This window comes from Aspergillus clavatus, genomic scaffold (assembly GCF_000002715.2).
Source record: "Aspergillus clavatus NRRL 1 1099423829802 genomic scaffold, whole genome shotgun sequence".
In the NCBI taxonomy this organism is placed as follows: Eukaryota; Fungi; Ascomycota; class Eurotiomycetes; order Eurotiales; family Aspergillaceae; genus Aspergillus; species Aspergillus clavatus.
In genome coordinates, this window is record NW_001517097.1 from 1,706,595 (window position 1) to 1,720,764 (window position 14,170).

Here is a 14,170-nt window from a genome sequence, read left to right on the forward strand (position 1 = left end):
GCATGGAGGCTGATCGAATCAGTCGGCGAAGAACTCCTTGGCCATGACATCCAAGGGTTGGTCGTCAGCCTGGAATTGGAAGGAGAAGAAATCGTCATTCATTGAAGGAACAGTGGAGAAGTTCTTGCTTGAGAAGAGGTCCAGTCCGGCGTCGAAGGTAGAGGTATTCGTATAGTCAGGGAAAGCGGCCATGTCACTCAGCTCAGGGAATTCATGTTTGAAGTTCGCAGAGCTGTCAGGGCTGATGAAGATATCGAGATCAGAGCCGTGACATGAATCGGCCAAGGTAGGAGCGGTGTGTGGAGACGACAGATCAGCAGCAGAAGTGGCGATCTCAGTATAGAGATCTGCATGTTCGATATAAGGCAACCCCGACTCTTCGGCGATCCTCTCTAGAGGCCGCTTGATAGGCGACGAAGGCAGCATTTCATCTTCACTACTGGGCGTGAGAGACCGGTAACTCTGATTCGGTGATGGCCGGTTTCCAAGGTTGTGCCCTGGCGATGCAGGAGGCGTGAAGGTGAAAACAGAGGGTGGTAACGAGTAATCGGGCTGGTTGAACGCGGGCATCTCTTCTTTTGGGCTTGGATCCCCGTGTAGGCTCATGTTCTCAAGAACTTCGGATGGTGGTGAATTCGGCGCAACATCTGTCCCAGACAAGGAGTCAAAGGATGTCTTATCAGCGACTCGCTGGCGTGTTTTGGCGGCTTTGTCCTGCCTTTCATCCATCTCCGGCCGGTGTTTCTTAGGACGACCGCGTTTTGTTGTCTTGCGCACAATTCCCTTGTAACCACCGATGCACATGCCTCGCTGTCGGTGGCGGGTCAAAGCATCGTGTCTAGCGAAAACGTTCCCGCAAAGGCATTCGTACGGTTTGTCTCCAGTGTGGATCTTAGCATGACGCTTCAGGTCATGTCCGCGGACGAAACACTTGTTGCAATGGTCACATTTATACTGGCGATCTCCCAGATGTGTTTGGACGTGTGACTTGATGTTTTCTTTTCTTCCAAACCGCCGCTCGCAACCAGGGTGAATGCAAACCCACTTTCCATCCTCTGGATCCGGGCCGGAGATGTAGGAAGCAATCTCGTCAATGGTGACACCGGTCTCTTTGATTGAGGCGTGCACACGGGCATCGAGGTTCAGGTTGTCTATGGACGCCACTCTGGGAGAAAGCTTGGGTTTCGCCGGCGAAGTGCTAGCGGGAAGACTCAAAGTCTTCTTGTGACTGATACGGCTGGATACGGCTGGGAAGATGGGGATCTTGTGCGCCTTTTCGTTATGGTCCTCGGGGCTTGGCATGGCCGCTAGCTCTGGGGAGGATTGGAAGGATGACGTTGCTGACGACGAGGCATACTGGCCTTGCGACAAATTCTCTGACTCGGAAAATTCAAAAGTGGAACCCTGCTGACTGCCAAAAGTATTAAAACTCTCAATTTCAAACGAACCTGTGTTATGGGGGGAAAGCATCTCGATCTTTGGTTGAGAAAAGGTAGTTCCGGCCACGCCCTGAAGGGACTTGGCCCGCTGCATGTAGGCCGCCTGAGCGGCCGAAAAGCGTTGCTCCTTGGAGGGAGTTGTCTGGACGTCCGTGCTATACTGAGCAAGTTCGGCTGTTTTCTTGAAAGGAGTTGTTGCTGGGGTAATCGGGAAATATTCTGATTCCAGTCGTGAGTCGGGAGTTGATGGACTCAGGATTCGCCATGGAGAGACAGTGGACTTACGCGAATTCGTCTGCTTGGGCGTATGTGGCTGATGCGAGGGGCTTACATCCGAGTGAACTGACAATCGTCGTGTATCCACTGAAAGATTGTTTGTCTGGGGTCGAAGGCCATGCTGATAGATATTGAAAGCGCTGTTGTCGAGAATCTGGCCATCGAGCGCACTGTTTGCAATGATATGGGGATTGTGCAGTTGCTGCTGTTGAATCAGATTGAGGTTGCTGACCATGGGTCGGTTCCCAACGCAATGATTTCCGATGTTGACGAAGTCTGGAATCATATAAGCCATGTCCGGTTGATTCACGTTGATGCTCTGTCCGGACAACGCCTGCAACTCGTCGGAGGGAAACGACTGACATTCGGGCATCATAGGCATGGGGGTAAGTTGCTGGGGGAATTGCGACGATTGAGGGAATTGCTGATGAGGCGCTCCCCCGGCAACCATCTGGGGTTGCTGAGGCACTGCTGGGTTAGTAATGGAAGGACCACCATCTTGCATGGGACGAGATCGTTGGGCATGCACAGATCGCTGATCGAGACTCTGTCCCCGACGATGCGCCTGGATGCGCTGCAAAGCCTGCGCCGGGAGAGTAGGTACTTTGACGGCTTCCAGGACATTGGGGGTTGAGATCTGCCGGCGATGTTGTCGATACCGCTCGTGAAGGTTACTGTGCGGATTGGCAAACATGGTGGGCGAAGATCTTCGGAGTTCACTCGTGGCGAAGAAATGACCGATCTCGCGACTGGATCTATCATTTTGACCTGTAAGTCTCATGCAGGAACACCGCAGCAGATGTATAAGAAAACGTGCTGTACGAACCTCGGAGTAGCGCTAGCCGTGGCCGGGCCCAGCAGATGGGAAAAAACCACCCTGTTACAGTGTCAGTCGGTGTCCTGTTCAAGCAAGATCACAAACCGGAGTTTTTAAAGCGAAGAAAGGAACGAAAGCAGTAGTAGTAAGAAGTCTTAGAGTCCTTGTGCGCTAGTTTTCTAGTAAAGACCCGCGAGAATCAAGTCCGAGTTGACCGAAGGAAAGGCAAGATAGCTTCCCCGCGCGATGTCAATGGAAAGCTCTCGACGTGGAGTCTTTGAGAGAAGAAGAGGCAGAATGGGAGAAACAAAGGGTATTTTAATTCAAGGTCGGAACCAAGGATGGAGGGATAAGATGGGATGGGATGGATCGATAGCTGGATAGATAGCTCGAAGCTGGCTCCAGCGGCTCTCCCGATCTGCTCTGCAGCCCATGGTTCCGATCAACAATGGGTGGTGTTGGCCCAGCAACGCGGGCGGTTCAGGCGTCAGGGAAACCAACAACCCTCGGCATGGAGACTGTACAAGTCTGTAACCTTTAGTGGATCAGCGTTGGCTTGTGCCTTGGATCCAGTGCGGAAAAATCTAATCATTGGATCTAGAGCGAATCTCCGTAAGGCTTTGGATGATGCTGCAAGGAGCAGAGTGCAGACAGCGGCCCCCTCGCGGTTTTGAAGCCATACCGAGGGGCAATGGAAAGCCGCTGTGAGGGTTCGAAACATTAACTCTGACGGTTCTCCCTTCCTTTGCAAGGGCATCAGCATAGTTAGCATCAATTATAGGTTTGGTGTGGTCAATTATTTGATAGCAAGGACAAGACGCCCTGGTTGATGTTCATGTTTTTCTAAAGATAGTTAGATAGAAGTTGAGTGTTGCATCGTCCTTGAAAGTCTGGCGTCATCCTTGTCCGAGCGTTGATGCCTTAGATTCCAGGCCACGAGAAAGTGAGGTAATCGCCAAGTCTTCAGCCGCCTGTATCACATGACCCGAGTCCCCTCGGATACCGCAAGATAGTTAATCCTCAACTTCAACGCTACGCCGGAACAGGCAGGCTTTATCTCACGTGATCGCACAATCATTTTAACCGCACAAAGTCCTCCCACCTCACATATTTTCACGATCGCAACGAAGGTTGAGGAAGACAAGTCTTGTCGAGGTGAGTTCGCATCCCATACCCTGCTTCCTGTTCCATCGCCATGGGACACATGAATCTGCTATCTCATCTCGTTCCTGGTGCTTCGTTTGTACGAAGTATAAATCTGCACCGGAAGAGAGATGGGATGAATCCGCCAAAAGCCTCGATATCCTGAACAACCGATCTAACAACTTCATCTCTCCAGGCCTTCATTCAAGATGCAGATCTTCGTCAAGACCCTTACGGGTAAGACTATCACCCTCGAGGTGGAGTCTTCGGATACCATTGACAATGTCAAGTCCAAGATCCAGGGTACGTTCGCCCATCACTCGCTCAGAACTCTGCAGCCACGAAAAAAAAAAAAAAAAAAAGTGACCTCATTACTTACAAATCCGCACAGACAAGGAGGGAATTCCCCCAGACCAGCAGCGCCTGATCTTCGCCGGCAAGCAGCTCGAGGACGGCCGCACTCTCTCTGACTACAACATCCAGAAGGAGTCGACCCTGCACCTCGTGCTCCGCCTGCGTGGTGGTGGCAAGAAGCGCAAGAAGAAGGTCTACACCACCCCCAAGAAGATCAAGCACAAGCGCAAGAAGACCAAGCTCGCCGTCCTCAAGTACTACAAGGTTGACGGCGATGGCAAGATCGAGCGTCTCCGCCGCGAGTGCCCCTCCCCCGAGGTATGTGATTTTGTCTGTTTGCAGATGTGGTGACGACAGACACTGATTCGGAATGTTTAGTGCGGTGCTGGTATCTTCATGGCTGCTATGCACAACCGCCAGTACTGCGGCAAGTGCCACCTCACCTACGTCTTCGACGAGTCCAAGTAAATGGACTTGCCGTGAGAGTCATTCCGTCTCGAGGCTTTGGTTCGGTAGTGCGTGGTGATTGCCGGGTATTGTCGGGCTAGGTTGATAAGGAGGAATGGCGGTCGAGGTAGTAGCTTTACAATGAAAATTCAAATAAACATTGGAAACCTACCATAAAAGATTTTCCGTCCTTTTAGTCTCTTACCGTAGTCAATTATATAATCCGTAGAGTAATCTTACCAGCAGTCGCGTTTGATGCATGTTACTTGAGGCCACTCGTCTTGCACGACTATATCAAGATCAAAATCATTCCAAGTGTCGTTCATTATCAAGTCATAAGGTCCAGTAACTGGATGTCATGCTAAGTACATTCGTCTCAAAGATCTCCAAGAACATACCAAAAAGCTGCTCCTGGATCGAAGATTTCTCAAGCGAAGCCAGCCCGCAGGTTATCAAACCGAGACTCAGGGTACTCCAGCGCATTGGGAGACTGATCCAAAGCACCAATTCCGCCCACACCATCCACGAAAGTTCCAATCAGACTGCCATCAGCTTTCTGTGCCGCCTTGCCGCCCTTGTCCCCGGAGGACTCCCACCACATCGCACCTCCAAGCTGGTGCTGCTTGATGAAGTCGAGCTTTACCTCAGCCATCTGGACGGTGTCATACGAGACCATCATCCTGTTGGAGGGATCGTAGGACCAGGAAGCTCCAGTTGCATGGTCGAGGTTCTCCGTGGCTCCAGGCTTGGGGAGGGCTTTGTAGTCCCAAACACCTTGTTCCCAGCTACCCTCCCCAACCCCGGTGTACGGAGCGCCAGGACCATCGGTGTTCATGAAAGCACGACCGTAGAGAGGCATACCCAGAACGATCTTCGACGACGGCACGCCTCCGACTTGAGTGTAGTATTCAAGAGCCCGAATGGTGGAGAACGGAGTGGAGGCCGGATTGTTGTTCGAAGGGTAGAGGTTTGCCTGGTTTCCCGCGGCGCTGTCCCAGCTTCCAGCGTAATCGTATGCCATCAGATTGTAGAAATCAAGAAGTGGGGTCATTTCTTGGAGCTTGAGCTTGGAGTAATTGGTCGGACCTGGAGTTTTGGATTTGTTATTCAACATGAATGGTGAAATGTGTGAAGGAGCTGCAGCATCCTGTAACAGAGACTGTGCAGACAACATACCAGCAGGGCAGGCAATAGTCAAAAGAAATCTTCGGTTCGCATTGCCAGCACCGTCCAAAGTCTAGAATAGTCAGTTAGCATGGCGATTCCAGAGAAGATACATCCATTGAAGTAACTCACTTCACGACACTTCTGCAGAAGTAGCACAAAGTTCTGAGCTTGAGTTTCATCTGCACAAGGTCTCAGCATTCATTGATTGATTGATCGATTGTTCCCTTCACAAGAGAAAATAAAAGAGTGATTGTTTGACTGACCAGTAGGGTATTCCCAATCGATATCAATGCCATCGAAACCATAGTCAAGAACAAGCTTCAGAGCAGACTGTGCAAACAAAGTGCGTCCAGCATCTGTGCTGGCAGGCTGGGCAAAATTGGAAGAGTAGGTCCAACCTCCAATAGAGAGGAGAATCTTGAGCTTCCGGTTCTGCTTCTTGAGAAGAAATAGCTGCTTCACATTGCCGTAGACGTTTCTTGCTTGATCCTCCTGCCAGGAATCGCCGGGGTAGTGTATGTTCCGGTCAGACCATTCGTCGGTCAGGTACCTATCACCAAAGTCAGTCTGGCAGATCCATGATGGAGGTATAAAGCAGGCATTGCGTTGGTACTCACACTTCTCCCGAGTCGGGGCGGACATTGGCAAACGAATAAAGGACATGGGTCAACTTATCGGCAGGCAGATCCTGAGGAAAATGCTTGCGTCCATAGATGGCCTTTGATGGTTGTTAGAACACCGTGCTCAATTTGAAAACCAGGCGGGCACTCACCCAATTGACGAAGTAAACGACAGACTTGAATCCACCGGCACCCTGAAGCCAAACAGTGCCGTCTGCCACTGCCAAGTTGTTAGCAGGGGCCATCCAAGTAGTTCCATTGTCATGAACTCGAGGGAGTGCAAGAGGCATGGCAAGACCAAAAAAGACCACCAGCCAGACAAAAACACCACGAAGAAACGACATCCTTTCCACCAGGGAAAAGCGGCTTCAATTGAATGAACGAGAGAAGGATCAACCAGCAACTTGAGCTCTCTGTAGTAGTACAAGCGAATGGCGGGATGGGAGTGTAGAGGAGAGACCGAAGAGAAGGAGAAACAGCAGCAAAAGAGGGGAATTCTTATAATGGAGTGTTTGAAGCATTCTGGACTAAAACACGCGAGAGGAGAGTGAATACAGAAGAACTTACTTGGAATGAGTGTGAATGAATCTGAGCGATTTTCAGTATTGAGCAGGGAGTGGCAGGTATTAAGAAGAAGTAGAAGGCACCTAACAAGAGAGATTTGGTGTCGACAGTGAAGAACGCAGAGGGTCTAGACTGTGAGAGAATCAAACAGGAGAGAATAGGAACAAAGACACAAGAACAATCTTATATACTAAATTCACTTCCAAAGAAAAGAAAAAGAAAAGAAAAAGAAACCACTTGATTGATGAATGTAGATAGTATTCTGCCTCCTGACTGTTGGATGCTCTTCGAATTAGTCTATTATCGAACTGTATTTCTGCGCTTTTCTCCCGGTTGCCCGATTCGGGTACCGCCGCTTTTATGAGGACCGCGCGTGATCGATCCCGGCTTGCTCTTGGTACGTTCCGTGCCACTCACTGCTTGATCCCTGCGCACGCACCGATCGCTCCGAATGCTCCCAGATTGCTCTGAGCCTCCCAGAGCAATCCCAGACTAGCTATCTCCGCATTGTGATGACCATAATCACGTGACCAAACTATGGCCTTTAAACCGTGAGAGGCCAAGACATTTTGATCTAGATGTACATATCAGGTATAAATCAACAATTTCCCGAGGGCCTCCTAAGGGCAAGGGCTGGCGGATTTCGCCTGCTTATTCAACGTTGCCTTTAGTTCACCATGTGATGAGTGCTTCCACGAAGCTAGTCATGGAAATTTAGCTAGAACATTTCTCGTCCCAGGGTAAATATAAATACTAGCTATTCGCTTGGAGGATGTTCGCATCATTCAATCCCTCCTACACCCTTTTTACATCATATATTGTACTGTACTTCATACATATCTCGTTATATCCTCTCCCCTGCAAACAATGGCTAAACGCTCTCCCGAATGGAAGGCCAAGCAAGAAGAGAAAAGACGACAAGATCGCCGTGAGCGTCGTCAACAACGTGGATACAATCCCGAAGACCATAGACAGGAAGATTCCCAGCGCACGAGGAAAAGAGCGTCGAGAAAACAACGAGAGGTATCCAAGGGCTATGTTCGCAAATACGAAGAGTAAGGTTTTACCGTCCTCGACTTTGGGCCATTCTCATTGTGATCTGTTAGATTTCTTCAAGAGGAAAAGGGCTTGCCAAATGACTACAAGGTTGGCGAGGGACATCCAGTGCCGACGTTGGAGGAGCTTAAAGAGTTCATTCGCTGGTGGATTTCATCTACCAAGGGCAAAATTGCTCCGAATGGAAGACCTACTAGAGACTCGATCTTGAATGGGGCTCATAACTTCGTTCCTGGTTTCTTTCTCGCAACTGGGAATGAGATACCTTCCAATGATGCATCCGAGCTTTATAGCGTAAGCCCCCCTCCCTTTAACCAAACAGTGTCCTGACCACAACAGTTCATTGGGAATGACTTGGTTGACGATGGATACATCTCAGCAATCAAGAAACCACGATATAACTTCCAGCTTAAAAGTTTTGAGCGTGCTATTGTTGCTTTTTGGGGCACTGATGATGCCTTTTTTATGCCTGGGAGATATCGTGTTCAATTTCACTTCATAACTCTTCAGTTTCTATGCTCGGCTGCCAGAGTGTCTGCTCTTACTCCTGCATCAGAGGATAAATTCGAACGGGGGCTTCGTTACAAAGTGCGGAATATATTATACCCATGTCTTAAGCTTCGGATACTGACTGTAGCCAGGATATTCAACTTGTATTGTTCCGCACCGCAGATGTCACCGCAGATGATCCTTGAAGAATTGGATGGCGACTTGACCAACGGTTTGTCAAGGGTAATAAAGACCCGGAAAATACGATGTATACGGCCCATCCCATCTGCTTCTGCCCTCTAAATCTGCCCAAATGCTTACTATGACAGGTTCGGAACCGCTATCTGGGACTGTGATGAGCCCATTTACTCAGGGGCACTGTATATCCTAGCGCTGGCTCTTGCAGATGGCGCGCTCTGGGGATTCACTTATCCGGAAGAAGTTTTCGAGCAAAGAATCCCGGAAGGGGAGAATGAGCTAGTGCTCTCATGGAAGGATGAGGCAAGAGACCGATGTATCGTTAGAAGCGTCACAGCCAAAGGGGTCAGTGAAGATCCATTGGTAAAGGAGAAGTATCAATCAGACCTCCGCAAAATTTTGACCTGGATTAGCTTTTTCATTACAGCCACGGTACATGCTATGCGCCGCAAGCTAGGGAAGGCAGTTGCAGGTTGGTGACCCCTCCATTTTGTCCCATCTCTTTCTGAGCCCAGCTAAAGACCTGTGCAGCTAAATATGCCTCCACTCTTATAGCACAGGTACTTACACATGGCTCTAAGAAGATCTATAGAGACAACTACCTTGCCAACTATTCCAGTGTAGATGTGGTCAACACATTAAGGCGTAGGCCCACAGATCATACTCACCTTGAATATTTCTAAGGCTACAAACAATACCATGAGAACGGCCTTCCTCATCAGCTGCCTATGGAAGAGGAACAGAAGATCAACAAGCACCCAGATTTAGTTACCAAAGACCGGGAGATCAAAAATGCGCGGTCACCTGATGACATCAAAAAGTTACAGCAAGACCGTAGTGTCATTAGGCGAAAGCTCTATTCCAAAGCATTACAGGATTATCACACTCTATGGGTGCAGGGGCGACGTGACTGGAAAATTCTAACTTGAGGCCGAGAACGTCCTGATCATATTAACCCGGTGGCAGAAAAACAGGCTCTATGCAAGCTTATGCCTAAGTTAGGCCGCTTGGCGGCAATCATGTCGTCCAATGAGCCACTTTCTTTTCATGAGAAAGCAAGTGTGGTAAGGGATCTTTATACCCAATGTCTCCATGACTTTTCCATAGTATATCATCCAGGAGAAGAGCCTGTAAAAGGCCAGTGTCCAGTTACAAGTTGCAATAAAGACTTAAACATATAAGCAACCCTTTCTAATCCCATGAATTGCTCCCTTACTAATACATGACAGATTGCCAAGGCCCAGACAGAGCAATCATATTTCCGCTTCAACATGTAAAGTATTACTGGGAGTGCTTTACCTTCCATGATAGGAGGAGCAATAAGTTTAAGGAACATTATCAAGGTCACCTTCCATCAATGACAAGTTAGCACTATGAGGTGATAGTGTACCGCCATACTATCATACACATTAGATATTATATTAAATATATCTGGGATGACACAAAGCCAGCAGCCTGCAGGATGAGGGCTTTCAATAAAAGCCCTAAACTGAGAGAACATCTAGAGGATCACATTCAACTGAAAATGTGGCCATCAAAGTGTGTTAACCCGTCATGTAGCCACACCGCCACTGATGAGATGGACTACCATCGGCATCTTCATGGTGCACACCATTATCATAAAAATATCTGACTGCAGCCCGGGAAGAATTACAAATGATCCTCCTCTTCCCTAGATGAGACATCAACCTCAGACAGAAAGCAGCCTATAGAGCTGAAAGGACCCCACAAACATCAAAAAATCGCGTTGAAGCCATTACAAGGTGATAAGGGGTTAACATTCAAAATTTAGGAACCCCCTTTAACACAGCTAAGAGCTATGACACCTACAGTAACTAAGAAGAAAGATCAGGATGATCAATACACACAGCTTGTCAGGACAAGTGGCCAACCAATGTCCAAGCATCATTATGCGTGCTATATCCCAGGATGATAATCTTTCTCAATCAGCCTCAGTTAACCTCCCAGGACTGATGGATGATACAAGCACTTGCTCAAGCCATTCAGCAGCCTGTCCCACTCTGAGTGCAATCCCTATCAACCCACAGATCTTATAATCTACCCCCTTCATCATGTACCAATCAGTGCAATGAAATGAGGTGCACTGTACCTGTGATCCTGGCAAGTATGGAGAAAGTCACTGCGTTGGTGAACTAGCAGAGAGCAATATTTCCCATCAAACACCCCTGGCAAACCCTACACAGAGGGAAATTAATTGCCAAGACATTGCTTACTTACAAGCCAATAATATTCTCACTGATCACACAACGTCATCAACGCGGCTCAGCCGGTCAGATACTGCCCCGACAACCTACGAATCCAGACCGGCAATTAACTATTCCCACATGGTGCAGCAGGCTGCCAATATACATACCATCCAAAGCAAGAGGAAGGCTGTGAACTTTACAGGGCCCATTACAAGGGCCCGAACCAGGGCTCTAAGTAGGTCCTATCATAGGGGAACAGACCTACACACCTCATCTGCCAAAGCAAGAACCTACAGCCAGGAAGAGGACACCTTGCTGAAGTCGCTCATGCAGAAATTGGGTACACTCAATTCAGTAGCGCCAATGTTCCAAAAGCAGTTCCCTAACCAGTCTGCCATTTCCCTTCGAAAGCAGTGGTTGCTCATACGACCCTCACCTCGACATTCGACCAGGTCAAGGCTGATTTGAAAAGAAAAAAGACAAACAAATCCATTGTTTCTACAAGGTTGTGTGTTAACTATAATCCAGAATGGCCTAGTTCCATGTTATGATGTATCTTGCGCTGCTGAATCTTCAAAGACAGGTCTTCTACTGTTGGAAACATAGCGCACCCTTTTTGACCACTCAACATTGACAAGACAAGTGACCGCATATTGCACTGTATAATATAATAACAATTAGTTTTCACCTTATGTACAGTAGACATTGCATGGCTTACCGAACATCTTTTCCTTGAGGCTAAAACAGCAAACTGTTGGATAATAGATGAGGAATCCATCCTCCCTACTAGCTGCTGCGCGTCCAGCGTCTGCCATGTTCTTCTTTTAATGTAAACTGTATCGTCACACCCAACAATCGAGTCCAGATCTTCCCAATCGAGAGCTTTTGCTCAGCCCTAACCGATATGAGCCAGGCCGGAGAGAAGAGTTGGCCGCACCAGAGCCCGGCGATATGCCCTACGCTAAGTCTATCTGTGTAACTTCTGTGTTCATGCAGGGACCAAGCATTGGTACCAAGTTTGTTTCGACAGCTAAAGCTTTTGATCCCCTTTTGATCGAACCGCGTCTTTTCTCTGAGACGGAACCAATTGACAGAAGGGGCAATGATTCCCGCGAGTCTGTCAGTATAGCCTAAAAGAGAGGCCAGACTTGAACTATGCAAGCGCTACTATCCACCTTAGCATGAACGGTCGCATCTCGGATAAGATGTGCTCGACCTCCGAAGGGCCAAGTTGCATGGGGGCTGGCGACGGTACGTATACGCATCCTTGCTGAGTCTCTGAATCAGCCCCTGCCCAGCAAACAAGATTTTTGGTGAGATCTCCTGTGACTGGTGTACGCAAGACTTGTTGCGACGACACGTGCAGCACGATCACACAGGATCGGTGGCCCAGTGGCAAGGGCTAAGGCTAAGGACTAAGCGACATTGGTTAATGTATATAGTCAATTTGGCTATAATTTTAGCATCAGAAGCTCTGTGCTTACATTCCGTATATCTCTAGCCTCTCTATGGGGTCAGACGGCATCATGCATTGGGAATTTCATGCGCTTAATTCAGTAGTAGGCAATGGAACCTGGCATACATACTAACGTGTCGTTTAGTGGAGTACAGAGACTGCTACAGGAAATGTATACTTCCAACTTGAATCCAGAGAAAGGAGGCAGAAAAATCCCAGCTCTTCCCTGAAATTCGTATGGAGTATCTTGTCTAATGCAGCAGCCCTAGCCAAAGGAGATAGGTCTGGCATTTGAGCAAAGAGCGGCAACTTCATGCAGGGCCTAGGATAACCAGCCAATTGATTGAATCCCAAATAGCCATACAGCTTCGGCAGCGTCCATATTCGGCACGTCACACAGGTTCGGATAAATACATCCAGCGGAAGAAACCGTGCACTGGTTTGCCGTCAGCCGACTTGTTAAAAAGCGGAGCATGTCCTACTTGAAACATGTCAATGAATATTGAGTCGATTCTGAGCTTTTCTTTGTTATTACACTACCCTCTATCGAAACACGCCCTTCGCAAAAGCGTCTAGCAGGAATGCATTCACCGGTTAACTCAACCAGCTCCGCATTGCGCAGCCGCTGCGTCCATCTAGAGAGAAGAAACGAACGACGAGAGTATCGGTACGATCGCGCACTACGGCTTTTTGAAGAGTGAGAAGCCTTGAAGTTCGTAAATAGAGATGCGAAGCTGATGTCACCTTAGGTTTCTTGTCGAGACTGGCAAAGAGAGGGATGGGTTTCATGTCGAACATGACTTTCCTATACCGTCTCTCGCAGATTTTCAAGTGTTTATTTGATGGTATCTATTGTCAACTGCGGGAAGGAATGGGATACACCGCTTCCTCGGCCATACACTATCTCTTACACAACAGCTTCTTTTGGGGCTTGAGATTGTGTTGAACGAATCGAAAGTACGTTTCCTGCGGGCTAATGATGTCGCTCTTATAGCGGTAGTTAGGGCATAAGCTTAAGACTCGGGCGTCTTCATGTACAATATGTGTTTGGAAGCTACTGTATAAAGTCCATGTGCGATAACCAGAGACCGTTTATTGAGGCATGGAAAACTCAGACAGCCCAGATGGAATGTTGACTGATCGGAGGCATGGCTTATTTTGGGTTCATATATTAGCTTCCATGAACGCCAAATAGAGTTTGATGTCTGCTTGGTTGAGATTAAAGTAACGTCATATCCTTTCATGAGAAATGTGCTTCTGAATCATTTGCTTGAGTAGTTGTCATATAGTCCGTCTGTCGCGCTCTAAAGCACCACACGATCTCGCGTTATGGCTACCGGTCTTTTTATGCAACTTGTAGATTGAATTGGAATATCTCTTCGATGCGACTGGCTGGTGCCTATTACTAATCACGTGTCTTAGTGCAGTTTATACATACTTCATTGATGGCATTGTGATACCCGCCGCCCACAAGTCATCCGGTGCTTAGACTTTGAACTTTGACCGAGTATGAGCATGCATCCACTACCTGTATGAAGACTACATGCGGTATTTCCCCTACATTAGAATCTAGAAAAACAAAGCATTTCATTCTGCGGTCTCATTGTTTCCCTATCCAGGTGTTGCCGTATCAAGAGATTCGCTGCCGGCTGCTCTCATTCCGCAGAGACAACCACATTGACCACATTTCACAGTTTCGGGCCTCCATAATCATAGTATATCGATTATAATCTATCTAAGGGGAGTTAGATAGTTACTTCTATGTAAGGGAATGATAGACACACATAGGCACTATAATTTCTAGTCTGCCTGTAGTAGTAATACTCTGAAGGTAATGGGAATATATAGCACTAGATGCTATCACCAGGGAGGATTAAAGAAAAGTGCTTACTATATATAATGTATAAAAATCTCTGCATAGGCAAAAATAACTACAG

General features: G+C 48.0%; 4 protein-coding genes across 4 annotated transcripts; 2 read left to right on the plus strand and 2 right to left on the minus strand.

The window, feature by feature from the left end:
* Nucleotides 1–18: 18 nt before the first annotated feature.
* ace2 (putative C2H2 transcription factor (Swi5)) lies at nucleotides 19–2,409 on the minus strand (the record flags this gene model as incomplete). Its single annotated transcript, XM_001271124.1, has 1 exon — nucleotides 19–2,409. One exon carries the CDS (start codon nucleotides 2,407–2,409, stop codon nucleotides 19–21), a length of 2,391 nt encoding a protein of 796 aa, XP_001271125.1.
* Nucleotides 2,410–3,727: 1,318 nt separating this feature from the next.
* Nucleotides 3,728–4,497, plus strand: ACLA_039150 (ubiquitin-40S ribosomal protein S31 fusion protein; the record flags this gene model as incomplete). Its single annotated transcript, XM_001271125.1, has 4 exons — nucleotides 3,728–3,771; nucleotides 3,872–3,978; nucleotides 4,067–4,347; nucleotides 4,408–4,497. The coding sequence occupies 4 exons, from the start codon at nucleotides 3,728–3,730 to the stop codon at nucleotides 4,495–4,497; spliced, it is 522 nt and encodes a 173-aa protein (XP_001271126.1).
* A 406-nt stretch (nucleotides 4,498–4,903) lies between these two features.
* Nucleotides 4,904–6,607, minus strand: ACLA_039160 (glycoside hydrolase family 18 protein; the record flags this gene model as incomplete). Its single annotated transcript, XM_001271126.1, has 6 exons — nucleotides 4,904–5,562; nucleotides 5,653–5,713; nucleotides 5,773–5,822; nucleotides 5,907–6,193; nucleotides 6,261–6,361; nucleotides 6,416–6,607. 6 exons carry the CDS (start codon nucleotides 6,605–6,607, stop codon nucleotides 4,904–4,906), a joined length of 1,350 nt encoding a protein of 449 aa, XP_001271127.1.
* Nucleotides 6,608–7,694: 1,087 nt separating this feature from the next.
* ACLA_039170 (uncharacterized protein) lies at nucleotides 7,695–9,499 on the plus strand (the record flags this gene model as incomplete). The annotated part of the gene is made up of 6 exons (XM_001271127.1): nucleotides 7,695–7,882; nucleotides 7,934–8,177; nucleotides 8,223–8,471; nucleotides 8,556–8,604; nucleotides 8,746–9,042; nucleotides 9,255–9,499. 6 exons carry the CDS (start codon nucleotides 7,695–7,697, stop codon nucleotides 9,497–9,499), a joined length of 1,272 nt encoding a protein of 423 aa, XP_001271128.1.
* Nucleotides 9,500–14,170: the final 4,671 nt, after the last annotated feature.